Source organism: Centropristis striata, chromosome 22 (assembly GCF_030273125.1).
Source record: "Centropristis striata isolate RG_2023a ecotype Rhode Island chromosome 22, C.striata_1.0, whole genome shotgun sequence".
In the NCBI taxonomy this organism is placed as follows: domain Eukaryota; kingdom Metazoa; phylum Chordata; class Actinopteri; order Perciformes; family Serranidae; genus Centropristis; species Centropristis striata.
This window is the reverse complement of record NC_081538.1, coordinates 8,204,660-8,222,560: the sequence shown is the minus strand read 5'-3', so window position 1 is coordinate 8,222,560 and position 17,901 is coordinate 8,204,660. Positions and strand designations below refer to the sequence as shown.

Sequence of the window (17,901 nt, the reverse complement as noted above, 5' to 3'; positions counted from 1 at the left end):
CTGTTCACTGGTTAGTCTAAAGGTTGCTGGTTAGTACCCAGCAGCTCTATTTCAGCAAAACCCATTTAACCTACATATGTCATATTAGGGATGCAACGGTACGTGGTTAATAACAGAACCGTTTGGTTCCCTCTGCACAGAACAATACGCCCGCACGCACAACGTATGCACACGCCTCTCCAGGCAGGTGAAAAGCCCTCCCCATTGGGAGAATGCCAAATCACTGTTGTGCCTCCATTCATGCTCTCACACAGTTGTAACTGAAGCCGGGTTCAAAATGCAGCAATAGTTGACAGGTCCACTTATTATAAGCTACTTTGGGCTTCTTAATTTGAGAAGTCGCTTGTAAATAATGGCAGTTATGAGTTGCTTTTTTTTTTGGGCTTGTTCCAAAAGTGCAGTCGCAGTTTTGGGCTTGTACTGCTCCCAAACCCAGGAGAGACTCGAAGCACGATTATCATGACTAACAAGACCAACAAGACCAACTCGGTGCCATTAAGAGAGTAGAGTATATATATATATATGTGTGTGTGTGTGTGTGTGTGTGTGTGTTATATGTATATATGTACATATGCATATATATATATGTATATATACATATATATATGTATATATGTATATATATGTATATATGTGTGTGTATATATATATGTATATATATATGTGTCTATACATATATATGTATGTATATATGTGTCTATACATATATATGTATGTATATATGTGTGTATACAGATATATGTATGTATATATGTGTGTATACATATATATGTATGTATATATGTATGTATACATATATATATATATATATATATATATATATATATATATATATATATACACCATTAGTTTAGATTATGTGTGTAGGTGTTCAGTAAAAACCTTGGTCTTCCGTCTGTAGAGCTGGGTCTTCGTACTAGAATGTTAAACTGGTAATATAACTGAACAGTAACAACATTGCAGTGCCAGTCATTGAACTTCAACCAATTAAGTAATCTGCATGTCCATAACGGTTAAACTCCTATAAAAGTCAGGATGTTCCAAACTTACTGTCATCAGTGTGCACATAGTGAGGGCAGCAGAAATCTTCCTCTCTTAATATGCATTTGCCCCCTGGCTGTGTGCACCCAGTACTGTTTGTGCACAAGACACCATCTATACACGATACACTGATGATGTAGCAAGCAAACTACACATGCTGTGTTCAAAAAGTTAGCAAGCTAACAAAATAAAGTTATTAACCTGACTTGATGATATTTGAGCTAGGCAGAGAGCCCATTACTGGCTTCTTACCGCATGTTGCTGGGTGCTGCCATCTCTATCCACCTCTCTGTCCTAATTCCCTAAAGGCCACCTCCACCACCACCTGTCGGTGCCACCATGCTAAGTAAGGTCCAGCTGCTGCAGCACTAAACATTTCAGTTAGTTACATATACTGCATTATTTATTTCACATAACAAGTTCATTCATTGTGACCAGTGCTCTGCCTTTAGAGCTCATTATTATAATATTTATACTCTCGCGGCCATGTGTTCCATAAACACTGAGCACGCTCGCTGCGTGTGACGTTGTCGTGTCCTCCAGTGCGCATGCGGGACACTTTTGGTACGTTTAAAGTTCACACTGGAGATCACATACTAGTCGCATTTAATTGGAAATGTGAACGACCTTGCAAAAAAATCAGATTCCGCAAAAAAATCTGAATTGAGCATTAAGCCCTGCTGTCTGAACGTAGCCCAAGACCAATCTTGAAAGCTGGCAAATTTTTTAAAACTTATTTTAAAAAATCACTTCAACTAACCAATTTAGCCTGAATTTAAGCACTTGAAACAGATTATCTCTCGTTCAAAAAGAAACAAGACTGACATACACAGAACAAAAAAATATCTACTGATGAGGCCATCTCCACAGCCCTCCACACTGCTCTGAGCCACCTGGAACATCCAAGGACCTCTGTCAGGATGCTCTTTGTTGACTACAGTTTGGCTTTCAATACCATCACCACAGACATCCCTGTGGACAAGCCGACTGCCCTGGACTTCCCCTCTGCCACCTGTGCCTGGATTAAAGACTTTCTTTCAAACTGCCCACAGACTGTCAAGATGGGTGCCCACAGCTGCTCAACCCTCAGGATCAACACCAGCTCCCCAGAAGGCTGTCTGCTGAGCCCACTCCTGTATGCGATCTACACCCATGACTGTACTTCCACCCACTCCACCAACACAATAATCAAATTTGCGGACAACACCACCTTAGTGGGGCTCATAACTGATAGAAACAACCTGGTTGTCAGGAGGAACAAAGCTGACCATGCCCCTCTCTACATCAACAGAGACTGTGGAAAGGGTCCCCACTTTCAAATTGCTGAGGACCCACATCTCAGGCTACATTTACATGATGACGGTCTGAACAGAAGACGCAAAAGTGGCGTTGCATCTTCACTTTTTATTCCGTGTTTAGACGAGAGTTTTCGGAAGGAAATCTGCGTGCATACGGTGACGCCAAACTGTGTGGAATTGGATTGTATGCATGCCAGGCGGCATCACTTAAAGCGATAAGAGCATCTTTGGGCATGTGGAAGTTTTCACACCACGCATTTTCATCAGCTACTCCTTCCACAAAGTTCTCCACCATCCACTAGATCTCCCAGGTCTCGTCCAAAGCCGTCTGGCTCGCCCCCGACCAATTGCTGCATCCAAAATGTGATAGAGGTAATTACAGATCCTTCTCTGTTCAGTAATACTATCTGTACATATCCTGTACATTTAGTAGAAAGACTCCTTTAAGTTTATTACAGCTGCCAGAGCAGCTTGAAGGTCCGACGCATGGAAATAATCCCACATGTTGGTTTATTTTCCTGTACTGGAGCATGTATGTGACGTAAATACATAGGTGACGTGAGCAGATCTGAGAAGAGTTTTGCGTCTTGTCAGTGTAGACGGACACGCTACGGCGGAGCGGATTTAACTTTTCCACTTTGGAAGGCGGTTTCAGATTTTTGCCTCAGAGAACTTCTCCTGGTCAGCCAACACAACAGCGGTGGTGAGGAAGGCCCAACACAACTCCACTTCCTGAGAATATTCAGGAAGAACAGACTGGAGGAGAGACCTTCTGCTGATGACCTTCTACCATTCCACCATCGAGAGTGTGCTGGCATACTCCATCACTGTGTGGTGTGCTGGCTTCACAGTGGCTGACAAGAAAAAGATGCAGATGGAGATAAGGTCAGCTGAAAAGATGATTGGCTGTCCTATGCCCTCCTTGGATGACATCGTCAACTCCTGATGCTTCTACAGAACAAGGAAGACCATACACGACCACCTATAGAGATACAATTTCTTATTTTGAAGTGTTGAGTATCAGGGGATAGGCCTAGATAAGTACTTTATACTTCAGCCTACTCCCTTTTTTTTCGAACCAAAATGATATAGGGAAATGTATATTGAATATTAAGTTAACTGGTTCTTATTTCTATCTTATTACTTAGACGGGCAGATGCATGTTTATGTATAGGGCTATATATACTGTATGTGTGTAAATGTTTATATGTTTATGTAAATCTGTTTAATGGTGCCTAAGTGAGTATGTGTATGAATATGTATGCATCTAGCCTACGCTGTTGTAGTTTATGTTGTTTATTCATTTATTTTCGGTTCGAAAAGAAGAATTAATAAAATGAAAACCTCCATCCCAAAAACCACATGCTCAGCCTGCTGCCCACTGGAAGGAGGTACAGGAGTATAAAAAGCAGAGCCAAAAAAAAAATCGAAATAATTGGGGAAAATAATAATTAAAATGTGATTATAACAGAGGGAAATCAGTTGCAATTCTGTAGCTGTGTGCATTTACGCTTAACAAGAAATAGCAGCAGAACTTCACTGTTAGATCTGTTTCCTCTGACATATAGTATATAACTACTGCTTTTAGTTATGCTGCTTAAATACCCCACTATATGTGCAGCAGTGATATGACTGCATACATGGAAACATTTACTGACAGCAGTCTCTAATCATTAAACCACTCATGCATCTATATATATAATAAAGGAGAGGGAGAAGTGGGAAATGGTGGAGACTACATTGCTGCTGTAGTCTGTATTCTGGCTGCAACAGCGAAACATTACCAGCGGAAAAACTGTACTTCAGATTACAGAAAGTATAATTGCAATACATTGTGCCTTTGAGCAAAATGCACACACGGTGTCACATCTGCGTTTACACTAGTTGTGACACACTGCAGTCTGGCAGTTGGACAGCCTCTGTACTTATGTCTGCATGTTCTGGCTGAGCTGTCTGCTTTGTGTTGCTACACAGCTTCTTTTTCATCAACTTAATACTTGTTATATTAAACAATGTATGTTCTTTCAAGAGTTAGACCGCAAACAGATTTTCCAAAAATTATACTATTTATCATAATAACTTTAGCGAAGGAAGGAAGTAGTTCCATTTCTACTTTCTAATGCTTTGTCTCAAATCCTTTGAAAAAAACCTTTTTTTTTTTTTTTACATTTTCATATCCAACCATTTTTTGTCCTCACATTTTGGAATTATTTATATTGGTTTTACAAGTAAACATAGCTCAAACATGTGCTCAGCAAAATAGTTCTTTCTTGAGTTTTCTTCTCAATTCTTTTGTAACCCTCTCTTTGAGTTTCACAATTTCAGAATATGGAAAGTAAATAACTATTTACTGTGTATGCTACAGCAAAAGAATGAACATCGACAATGGACATCTACAGTAATGGAAAAAAATATTAGACCACCCTTGTTTTCTTCAATTTATTGTTCATTTTAATGCCTGTTTCAACTAAAGGTACATTTGTTTGGACAAATATAATGATAACAACAAAAATAGCCCTTAACAGCTGATATCTAGCCATATTCCATGGTTTTCTTGATAATGATTTTGGTTATTATCAAGAAAATCATGATGAATGTCTAGATATCAGCTCTTAAATTAAACTCTTATCAGCTATTTTTGTAGTTATCATTATATTTGTCCAATCAAATACCTTTAGTTGTACCAGGCACTAAAATGAACAAGAAATTGAAGAAAACAATGGTCTAATGATTTTTTCCATGACTGTATAAGTAACGCCCCTTGTTGTATTTGCATTTTAGATGAAGCCTTAGCTACTAGCATCAAACAGAATTTGTTGGTTAAGTCAACAATACCTTAACTCAAGATGCACTTACTAGGTTTTTAGAGCTTTAAACTTCGCCTCACAGCTAACAGAGATAGAGATCTCCATGACAATGAACTTCATCTGCTGATGAATAATGCGGATTTCCAATCAAAACTGGAAAAGTTAATGAGCGAATTGACGATTTGAAGATTTTGACTGTTATGTCCATGGTCAAGAATGACATTTCAGACAGATAGACAGCATAGTGGATAAGGCTGCAGGAGAGATAAGATAATTTTTTATGGATGTTTTGTTTGTTTTTTCACAACCTGTCACCATAGGAACCTGTTGTATCCATTTTAGTTGTTGTGATTCCAACCTGACTGCTGCGATACTCCACCAAGATGCATGCTACAACCTTTCAGAGATCCCTCTTAAAACAACAGAGGATAGACACAGGTTTTCAGTAAACAGGATTACTCCCTCAAACTATACTATCAGCTCTTATGTGACTGTGAAGTACACATTGAGACATACATTGCTCTGCATACTGCATTTGAAATGTGGGAGCAAACATTAGCTGACAGCACATATGACTCAATGTTCGAAAATAAGTTAACTTACTGATCCAAGCATAATATGCAGTTAAATGAAGCAGTCCTTTGATGAATAAACTGCTGTTTTTAGCTTCCTTCTTAAACACTCCTCAGGTCCACCTCTCACCTCCACCAAAGCATTTTAATTTGCACTCAATGGTAAGATTTCTACTACTTTTCCCATCCACAACCCACATTTCTGAGACGTTCTCTGTCACCAAGACGATACTACTGAAACTACTACTTTGAAGCACTACAACTCTATGATCATGTCCATCTCTGTGTCCTCTGAAGTATGAGCAGAATGAATTCCCCCAGGACAGAAACCAGGGCACATCTGTGCCAGAGCTCAGCTTATCTTTAGGGAACTAACACATAATACCCAATGGCCTGTGTTGCCTGTGTTTGTGTGTGTGCATGTGTGGCTTCAAGCACTGCATATCAGACAGCTCTCTGAGCATATTATGACACAAGTTGCCCCTCCCTCCCGTCTCTCACGAACACAAATATCTAAACAAGCAAGCAGATATGGGGCTCAGCTGTTCGATCGTGGTCTCTGGCAGGCTCTGTTGTTGTAGTTGGGATTTTCGAATTGAATGTGACTCCTGTTCTCTCTACCTCAGCCAGACACCTGCCTGATAATACTCCCTCTCTCTCTGGGAAGAAGAGTAAACAATCTTCAGTTCAGCTGTAGACAAAAATCAGAATCAGAAGCCTTTATTGTCATTGCACAGAGTAACAAGTACTAGTACAAGGAAATTTGCCATCAACCCGTCCAAAACGTATAAAATACAAATACGATCAAATGTGTCCTTTAAAATCTGCACTTAACAGTAACAAACATTAAATTCTGTGCTTCTTAGCACTGTGGAAAAGCTATAAATGACAACAGTCAAGTGACAAAATTCAGCAAAAATTCAGCTGAATGCAGTCTTCTTACATAGTGTGAAGGAGAGGACAACAGAGGTAGTAGTCCCCATTATTCCCATTTGTGGACACTTGAAAATGTTAGATAATATATTCCATTTCATTACAATTTTTGTAAAATTCTTTTTCATTCTGTTTTATGATTCATGATATTATATTGGGCTACACGGTGGTGTTAGCCGGCCTGCAGCTCTTCTTTGTGGAGTTTGCATGTTCTCCCCGTGTCAGCTAGGGTTCTTTCCAGGTCATCCGGCTTCCTCCCACAGTCCAAAAACATGCATGCATGCTTAGGTGTAATTGGTGACTCTAAATTGCCCGCAAGTGTGAATTCCACTGTGAATGGTTTGTCTTTCTCTATGTGTCAGCCTGCGATAGTCTGCAGACCCTGCCTCTCGTCCAGTGTCATGGATTGGGTGATTTGGGTACTTTGACAGTAAATAGAGTGTGAGGGGGCTCTCGATGTTGAACCATGTTTTTTGTTCCCAGCTGAGAAAATTGGGTGGAATGGTTATGTTTTAAATGCACTTTCAGACTCGTTGTATTTCCAGTCGTCGTTGCCACTGTTCTCATACCAGAGGATTGACAATTTTGGGTTCTCCTCTTTGGAGAATTTGGAATTTGGCTGAAATCCCAAATGTTTTCACTCCAAAGCTGTGGAACCCGACTTTTAAACCAATTTCATTTATTCCTTTAAACTCTCTGGAATTGTGCAGTCGTCGGGAAAACATTCTGTGCAACAACACTCCTAATGCTTTAGCTGACTAGTTGTACACAATGTGGCCCTCATTTACAAAACTAAGGTATGGTGTATAGGTGGGTGAACCACATTGCAAGGCAATTTGGACCTGGGCAGAGGTTATGATCAAATTGTTAGGTAGGTAGGTAGGAAGGTAGATCATTTATTAATCCTTCACAGGAAAATACAGTGTCACAGCAGCTTCAAGACAGACATAAGTGCAAAGTTAATTTTGTGCATAATAGATTTTAAAAGTCAAGTGATGCTATTTTTCTGATCTTCTTGTGTGTGTGTCTGTGTGTCTCTGTGTGTCTCTGTGTGTCTCTGTGTGTGTTGCACATGTTCTAGACTATCTGTCTCAAGGTGTCGATCTGAGCGGGATTGAGGTGATTGAGAATGACTTGCTGCTCATCAGCAGAGCCAGGCTGGAGGTGGAAAACCAAGCCAAGAGACTGCTGGAACAGGGCATGGAGATCCAGGTACACACAAAAAACACTCATACAAAAAAACACAACTATTTGCTTTTGGGTCTAGATTGTCTTGGGTCTATGGTACATCTTGAATCTTGACCCCTGTGTTGAGAAGGCAACAGCTGAGTTTGTTATTTTTTAGGAACAAGAAAAATAGCTACATTTCCGATTCACATATTTAAACTCTTAAATAGTGGCCAAGTCTATTACTTACACCAGCAGACATGCTAATCTACTTCTCTTTTACCTTGCTGTAGATGCAAACTCCACACTCCCCATGTTTACCTTTTGTCTTTAAAAATTAACAATAATGTGGTCGTGCAGTTAGTTAGTTTGTTTGTTTGTTTGCTTCATTTGGTGCTAAGCCACTGTCAATACAACACTTACTACATATAGAGAAAACACAAAATTTGGGAACAGAATCTGGACAAAATTAAAATAGGGCCCCGTTTAACAAACAACTAACTGTGATATCATGTGATACTGACCTTACAATATCAAGGATTACCTTATGGACTCATTTTCTAAAATGGGAGACAGGCAACTTGGAGGGATGTACATATATTATAATACTGATATGATTTGAAAAGAAACTAGCAAACAGGACTTTCTAACGAAAATGAAATGGAAATCTAATCATAATGGTTGACTTTAACAGATTTTAAGTCTGGTCACTACAATAGACAGGTTTCCATCTGATGTTGCCTAATCACATTTAAAACTATCCTCTGAAAGGCAAAGTAATTATTATTTTAAACCAGCATTCACTCTTAAGTAACATAAATAAGTCATTCAGTTAGTTGGCAGTGATGTGCTCACAAATACACATTGCTTTGCCAACTTAATGGTTCATGAACATATTTAGTTTTATTGTCTTGTGTTTAGTGTCTGTGTGGTCCCTGGGGTCCAAAAAGCTTTCTCCTCTCCTCTCCTCTCCTCTCCTCTCCTCTCCTCTCCTCTCCTCACATCTCTCTCTCACTGAATCAACAGAAGTATATTTTTAGCTGCTGCTGACACCTCTGTACTCATGTGCAGACTGGGTGTTTGTGTGTGAAACTAACAGACCGATTAAGTTGATTTTATACCAGTAGAAAGAGCACAGATGCCTGCTAAGTTCACTTTTCTCTTTTCTTCTGTCTTCCTCTCCATTTGTTGGTCAGAATCCGACTCAGGTTGGCACAGCCCTTCAGGTCTTCTATAACCTGGGCAGTCTAAGAGAGACCATCAGTTCTGTAGTGGGGGGTTACAGGAACACCATACAAGACAACATCACTAGTGCTCTGGACATCAAGGGTCTGACACAGCCAACCAACCCCAGAGGTAAGAGGAGGATGTCCTTCTTAGACAACTTTTACACACACACACACACACACACACACACACACACACACACATTTTGCTTATATAGGCTAAATTATCATTAAAAATAAATAAACCCTTCAATCGTGAAGGGTACTAAGGGTTATTAAATGTTGTTGTCTTCTGCTATTATACACTGCAAAAAAGAAAAGTTGGGTGAACTCAAAATTTCAAGGCAACAAACTTCGATAGAATTTTAAGTTGGACAATTAAACTAAATATTTTAAGTTTTGTTTTTGAGTTTGTTCATAATTTTACATTGTAATAACTTTTAATCCTTACTTCTGCAATGTGCTGAATTGACACGATTGTAAAGCCGCAATGAAATGTCAGCTAATGTCGCGACCACAATTTTGAGTTAGCATTTATACGCTAATGGCTACTCTTGTAGCTGTAACAAGCAGTGCCGCTAGCATCAGTTAGCCGCTAGCATCAGTTAGCCACTAGCTTTCGCTAATGACCGAATTTCACCGCTTTCCCGCATTTCACAACAAAGAAATAAGAGTTAGCAGAACTATTGTCCCTTGTTGTGAACCCCAACTTAAAGATATAAGTAACAACAACTCACAAACTTGTTTTTGAGCATACAACTGGCTTCCTTTGTTGTGCTAACTTACACTGTTGCCCTAAATGTCAATAATTTATATTTCCAAGTTTTACCAACTTAAATCACTGTTTTAGGCCAAAAAATACAAGTTGGCTTTTTTGCAGTGTACATTTAATGCACCACTGGGATCTGGCATAGGAATGAGTTCTTAAACCCAGGAAGAAAGTTAGCATTTTAGCATCATGGGATCTAACCTCTCAAACTCAGAGGATTTTGAATGGGGTTTTTTGTTAGATGCCTGAAATAAGATCTATGGTTAACATTGTCGTACGACATAAAATAGTAAACACCCCCACATGTGAATTTTGGAGTTTTTATGTGTCCTTAAAAAGGTGGTTGCTAACAAGTACAGTGGTTGTCGGGGACATTAAACGTCATCACGCTGGACACGGATGGGATCTCTCTAGTTCGCCTCACAGCCTCTAGTTTTGTTTTTCAGTGCGCTTGTACACTCTTGTAGATTGTAAGCATGTTGGAGATTGTCTAAGACATAACGGTAGTGACGTCCAAGTCATGCAACCGTGGTGTAGTTCGCAATAGCATAACGTTAGCTTTTTAACTACGTTAGCTGCATAAAAGCTTCAAACATTATAAAGGTGGTGTTCATTTGTGGAGATTATCTTGCTGAACTGAACGCGTAAGCATCAACTGGGGTCTTGCTAAACCCCATTAGCTTAGCTACTAACGGGGCTAGTTGGTAGATTAGGCAGTTGCCAAACCCTGTTGGAAGCAAGGCTAAAACATCCTTTTTGGTGGTGATAAAGGAGTGCAAAACCAAACGTTCTTCTTCTTTTCGCGTCTGCTGCAGCCATGTTGGATCCGTAAGCAAACTACATGCTTCCGTCTGTCGAAGAGTACGCATAATTGTCTTGCCGTACCTCCCCGTTCTGTGATTGGATACCAAAAGCAGGGCTAAGAAGCGGCCATGGACACTATGCCGCCTTGCAGTTCAAAACTAAATCGAGTGTGCAAGGCAGCATGCATGCAGGCTAATAGAGCTAATAGAGCTCTATAATTGTCCAAAATTTATTAAAACACATTATTGCCACACTGAGCACCAAATATGGATTAATCCTCCTGTTTGATTGATAAAATCTACAGTGAGCAGGCGTTTTGGAAAATGACTGAGCGTGTTAAAGAATGAGAAGTATATCATTTTAAGGTGCATTTAAATAGTCACATATTCAGTAGAAACCAGTGGGCCACATATAGAGTCATATCATAAATAAATAAATACATTCTTACACATGGTGAATTTGTATGCTCAGGTGCACCAGGCAGAGCAGTGCTACCAACACCAGGCAACACAGCAGCTTTCCGTGCTGCTCTCTGGACTAACCTGGAGAAACTGATGGACCAGATTTGTGCTTCATGCAGACAGGTATGCAGCTCCATGAGACCACTAACTGACTGTACAGCCAAAAGTTTGCATAGCACATTAAGTCATGAGGACTGATGAATCACATATTACATTTTCTGCGTTTTTTTCCAGGTGCAACATCTGCAGAAGGTCCTGATGAAGAAGAGAGACCCTGTAACTCATGTGTGCTTCATTGATGAGATCATCAAGGTGTGTGGGCTGCTCTGGTTTTAATGTAATAGTAATAGATCATCAGATTGCAGTAATTATATCTGCAATCCGGACAACAGTCACAAAGCTCCAGTCTAGTCCTATATATAAAATATCCACACACAATCATACACATCATCATCATGAGACAAACATTTTATTTTCGGAAACATTGAGGACACAAGCTTATGTTGTCAGCAAAGCAACCCACTTATATCAGTGGACAGCTGAAAAGTATAATCTCAAAGTAATTCCTTCTTTAATGAAGAGAATGTCATTCTGAGGTTCTTTAGTTGATATCAGGAAACCATACAGTCATAGATGGATTACCGCATGGGCAAAGTGGGTGTGTGCCCAGGGCCCTAGAGCCAATAGGGGCCCTTGGCCTTCAGATTTTTTTTTTTTTTTTGGTACAATTGGCGCGATTTAGTGCATTTGTTTAGTACCATTACAACATGACTCCTCCATGGCATGTACCTGTATTTGTGTGTGTAAGTGCGTCTGTGTGCGCCGGCCAGCGTGAGGGAGAGAGAGAGTATTAATGGGACACTCTGGATGCGCTGGTTGATAATTTCATTTTTAAAAATAGGTGGTTACCTATATTTTAATTAATACTGCAAGGGCTGGCTATTTAAGCCTTCTGTCTCTCCCATAATATATATATCGTCCTGTACGTGGCAGGTGCCAAACAAAACCGACCTAAACTGACAGTTATGTTGTGTGGTTATGTGTTGCCCGGTGTTATGTGCGTAATGGGAAGAGCGCCTTTGCGCGCACACTGTTTGCGTGTGTAGGCAGGGGCCCGTGGCGAGTTTGTGTCCACGGCCCGTGGTCATGATAATCCGTCTATGCATACAGTCAGAAAGGACAGATGCTTGTTTTTTTTTCTTACAGTCAGCAAGTCCCCTGATTGAAAACCAACAATGTGTTAGCTACATGAACATTGGTTTCCAGGTGTTGGGGATTGTTACTTCTTAAGTGAGGAACAGGTAACAGTAGAGCAGTTTGTGATGAAATCTGTTAAGACGGTGAAATTGCTCTTACAGTTGTGTCACATGTTGTACTTCACTTTAAATAGGTAGTCAGTATTACTCAAAAGAGAGGGAAAAAATGCAGGCTGCCAGCCCACAGGGCCGGTCACTTAATGATAGTATTATCAATCCTGGTAGTCATTAACACATCATTATGACTATCAATTAGTGTCTCACTCTCTTACCTCCACAGAACCCTAGTTGTACAAATCAGAGCAGGAGACCGTTTCTATGGAAACTAAACTCTCACCAATTACCCAGAGATTGAGGTGTGAGTTGGAGGCCTAATGACATGTCTAAATGCAAGGCTCAGCATTGCAGCTGCAGCTCACTCTTCCCTGACATGGACCAGAGTGCCGTGTGTTCACACTTGACTGAACAGACACATTGTCTTACTGTCAGCAGTCACATCTTGAAGTTGCTGCTTCAAAAGAGAATATTATTTCATTGGAGGAGAAGAGGAGAAAGTGAAGTATTCAGAAACCTGATATGAACATTATTCTGTATAGTGTAGTCGACACTATAGTGTACTTAACCCATTCCTATTGCTTTTTTGTATCCCTAGTCACGCTGGTCAGTGTGGTCCCACACTCTCTTTTTCCTCTGTAAGGATCACTGTTGTGTCCTCGCCTCAATCATCATTACCAAGTCACCATGCTCCAGAGATAGACAAATAAAGTGTTATGCTTTAAAAGCCAATGAAGTCATCTGTAGTCTGATGTGATAAACAGACTTGGAGAAGAAGTCATTCAGCTCTTAGCAGGAGAAAGATTCCCTTTGCTACTTCTCATACTGAACACCGCTGCTAGGCTATTGACACGCTCCGAGAGCTAAGACAGAATTATTCCCTGCTGCCAGGCTGTGGTTCACGGTCAGTATACAACTGATTTTCAGATGTTAATATTGGTTGTTAGACCTTAGTGTAATGATTTTTTAAGCCCCTACGAGTCAAAGCTGCTTAAGGGCTTGCTTAAGGTCTGGGCCTTCATCTGTAGTAATCCTTAATAGGTGTTTGTGTTCTCACAGTCAGTGCGTTTACATGCACCGTTTAATCGTGCTGTGCGTAAAAATCGATTTTGGCGTCTAATCGGACTTCTGTCCTTGTCCCACGAGTCCTCTTCCTCAACACTGGGTGGCGATATGCGTCGTTTCAGCGGGTTAATATGGCGCCCTTTCTGGTTGACCTCAGGTTGACACTTTACGCCGTCGCTACTGACAGGCTACTGCGACTAACGATTGTCTAGCTATGTTAGATGAGATAATGATGATACCAAACTGGATTTAACCCTTTATCAGGCAAAGAACTATATTTGGTAACTTCAGGTAATATTTCGAGAAAAAGTTGCAAATTTACTAGATTAAAGTGGAAAATCTACAAGAAAAAAGTTGCAGATTTACGAGATTTAAAGTGGCAAATCTGCGCAAAAAAAGTCGCAGATTTACGAGAAACAATATCAAGGGTTAATAGGGCACTCATTGAAATAATTGCAAATTCAAAATTTCAACCCTAGAGAATATTGGAGGACATTACATAAAGCCAGAATGTGGACTGTGGAATGTGTAGAGGGGGGTAATATTTTGAGAAAAAAGTTTACGAGATTAAAGTGGCAAATCTATGAGGAAAAAAATGCACAGATTTATGAGATTTAAAGTGGTGAATTTTTTTTTTCCCACTTTTTTCTAAGAAATTTGCAACCTTTTTCTCGAAATATTACCATTTTGGATATCCACTGAAGTTACCAAATACGCTTCTTCGCCTGATAAAGGGTTAACAGTTATGGTTCCTGTCAACTAGTATTCTTACCACTACTAGTGCAGAACTAGTCCAACAAACTATGTTAATGGTAACGTCTGTAAAATGAGCACACTAAGCTAGCTAGCAATGTTGCCAAGAGCTTAACATAATACAGGGCTGAATGATACAAAAAGTCACTCTGTGCTATGGATGATTCATCATCATAGCATCAGTGACATTTTATTTTACATGTTTTCTAGAGTGTAACCTACAGATGAGATGTTTGTAACCATAGTTACATACCGGTGATAGAGATTTTGTGGATTGTGCTACAAAACTTTCAACCTCTGTAGCACCAGTGCTATGAGCATAAAACATCAATGTACAGCCCTGTAATGTGTTGTGTGGACCGAGCCTAGGCCAGATGAGGGCACTGGACCACGATAACAGCAACATATGCACCAATTTTTTCCCAAAAAACTTGATACAAAATGCAGGCATACTCAAAGTAATCAGGAGATGATCAGAGTTTGATGCAGTAGAGCAGGGATTCCCAAAGTGTGGTGCATGCACCCCTGGGGGTGCGCGAGATGAAAAATGTAATGGCGGTCTGATAATTACACAATTACATTTTTTCCCCCACACAATAAAGAAGTGTAAATAAACATTTCCTTTGTAAAATGTAAAATCAAAAACTGTAATATTAATTAATAAATAAATGCAGGCTATTCAAAATGCACTTCATCTTAAAATGAAGCGTAGAAGAAGTTGTGTTCTTCCATTTTTCCAACCTGTGTTATGATGACGGGTTGTTTTGCTCCACGCTCATTTAAACTTGCTGCAATTTTTGTTCAACGCGGCTCAAAATATTATAACATTTTCCCCATCTTATGTGCTTTCTGCCTCTGATCCTGAGCCTGTCATCATCCTCTTTGCTCTTAAAAGTGGAAGCTTGCGCATAACTTTGTTGCATTATATTGAAACTGTGTTCAGGTTAATTCAAATGCGAGACCGCATTGTTGTGATGGTGATTATCTTATTATATGTGTGTTCTCATTTGAGCATGATTAAACATGCCGCCTTTAATATGGCTATAAAAAAGCTTATTGCATTTTGGTTTTTTTGAAGGTGTGGGGGTGCGTCAACACGGTTGGGACATAGAAGGGGGCGCGCGGCTAAAAACGTTTGGGAACCGCAGCAGTAGCGTTTATTCTCATACGGAAGACAATAAATCTGAGTCTATGGTCCGGACCGAAGCAGACTGAAAAATTCTTTGTTGGGCTGCACCTTATGTACCATACAGACTCATTGGTGGGCCGCTTGTGGTCACCTTTCCAAAAAAGAACAACTCATACGCTCCAAAGTAATGGTGTCATTTCTTCTTCCCCCTATTGGCCATTCAGTTGCCTAGTTACAAGTTTTACTTTCGTCATAACACTTTCCACTTGAACCTCCCGCTGAACTCCTGAACTTTTCACCAAGGCTATTATGAACTTAATTTATTTTAATCTTTGTAGCATTTTGTGAATGGGCTGCCTACCTCACAGAGGTAGCTGACAGTCCTGGGAGCTTGACATACGTAGCAACAGTAACTAAGGCAGTTGTTTCAAAGAAAAACAACAAAATGCTTTCTACTTGCACTTCTATCTCTACTACTTATTCCCTCCTTCATCTCTCTGTAGTGCATTTAGAAATTAGTCTTAGGCCAATCATAAGTCAGTTTTCAGAGGCTCTCCGGGTACAAAGAGGATCAATATATTACATAACCAAAATATTAAAATGTGTAAAAAGTGAAGTGCTTTTCCATCCGAGGCACAACCTTAATAGACTTCTGCCTTAAACAAATTAAATAGTGTGATGTGATTCTCTCTGTCTATCTGATGGCAGGATGGTCAACCTGATCTCCTCTACACCTTCTGGAATGACGTAACCAACACACTCAGTGAGGAGTTTCACAGAGCAACTGAAGGTAAGACTGCTCCTTTTCTTCTTCTTAGTCTCCACGACAGCTACCAGTTTTAGAGTATGCCGGCAGTTTAAATATCAAAGCTGCAAAATTTGAGAAAAAAAATAATTACTCAAAGAGTTTAAATCTTAAAGATTTATCTAAGACACACAATAGGGGGCTGCTTGACCACCAGTAGCATAAACAACTAGTGGGAGGTCTCAGTTAGTGAGCCATAAGCATCAGGCTGTTACAAGAGCTCAGTCAACAGCAGGAAATCAATGGGGTGCAAGTAATAAAAGGCCTGTTGCTCATAGAGCTTTTGAGAGCACATAGCAACTGCTTGCAACTGCATCAATACACACACAGAAATATACAATCACATGAAGGTGATCAGGTTTCTAGGTTTAGTAGAAACATGTCTGGGAATGTACACTGTAGCTGGAGACGCTGTACAAAGTGTTGGGTGGATCGAAGCACTATTTTATTGAAAAAGATTGTTCCAGCACCTGAATCCTCCTAAAACCTCCTCTTTACATTTCTGCGTTGACATTTAACAAACAAGACATGAAACTGGATATGATAATTACATTCATTTTGTATGTGTATTAAAACGCACATGACGCAGTGCATTTTGAATTTTTTTTTTTTTTTATGATTCAACTTTTATTGAGTTTTCACAATTTTTTACAAAACCACACTAACAACCAATTAAGAAAAGGAGGAAAAAAGGGGCAAAATTAAGATACACAATCTTATGATAACAAAACACAAATAAAAATAAATAAATCAAACAATAAAATAAAAATAAGTACACAAGAAGTCCAAGACAGGCACAATCAATCCATGCTCAATATGTTAATTAACTGCCTACAAATAGTCTTCCAGTAAACATTTCCCTGTAATGAACCCAGTCTGCCTCCACCTTCATTTCCATGCCAGTCCCCCACGAACAGCCCATAATGATCAGTGTATGCAGATACATTTTAGCTACCCTGTAAAGAATATAGTCTTAAAAACATTCCCCATTTAATTTGGAAATTGATTGAAAGGTCCATTGTGTCTACAGGCTGTTTCATAAACTCAAGTCATGTTTTGCTTTCCTCAGAGTTATATGTAATAAGCAGGCCCTTTACTTGTACTGGTACTAGTGTGTTTTTTTTCTCACTAGCCTCGTCCTTCCTAAAGCAAGCTTTTGAAGGAGAGTATCCTAAGCTCTTACGATTATACAACGACCTGTGGCGCCGCCTGCAGCAGTACAACTCCAGCCTGCAGGGGACACTAGCAAGCAGCGGAGGAATGGATGCATCTCTAGACATCACTGCCACAGAGACAGACAGCCAGGACCTCTTCACACATGGAAAACAGGATTACAAGTGAGCAGACACAAAGGGTGTGATCACACCATCGGGGTATTTTGTGGGGTGTGAAACAGGGTGGACAAGTTTATTCTGGAGCATATTTGTGCTTCGTTTGTTTAAATCAGGGCTGGGTAACCTTTACTAACTAAAGAGCCACTGTTGGCCAAAAAAAAAGAGAAAATTGCAGAATGGAGCCGCAAACCTTATATTGAGCCTAAAATGAAAATTAAACAGCCTAATAAGTCTAAATTAGCCTACCAACATTATTAATAGTCATATTGATTATTTATTAATATGATTTTTAAATCTCGGGGAACTCAAAGTTGGCAAAACTTAAAGGTTAAGGTGCCGGGCTGGAGACTTTCATAAGCTATGAATTATTTTATATATATATATAAATATTATTTATACAGTCTATGGCTATGAAGCACATTTTAGT

General features: G+C 39.7%; 1 protein-coding gene across 1 annotated transcript in view; it reads left to right on the top strand.

Moving 5' to 3' along the window:
- Positions 1–17,901, top strand: part of cog5 (component of oligomeric golgi complex 5) — a 52,658-nt gene that overhangs the window by 24,618 nt on the left and 10,139 nt on the right. Inside the window, exons 7-12 of the mRNA XM_059325770.1 lie at positions 7,733–7,863; positions 9,015–9,174; positions 11,089–11,201; positions 11,313–11,390; positions 16,044–16,125; positions 17,273–17,477. Of these exons, the coding sequence (XP_059181753.1) occupies positions 7,733–7,863; positions 9,015–9,174; positions 11,089–11,201; positions 11,313–11,390; positions 16,044–16,125; positions 17,273–17,477 (769 nt within the window). The remainder of the gene's footprint in view (positions 1–7,732; positions 7,864–9,014; positions 9,175–11,088; positions 11,202–11,312; positions 11,391–16,043; positions 16,126–17,272; positions 17,478–17,901) is intronic.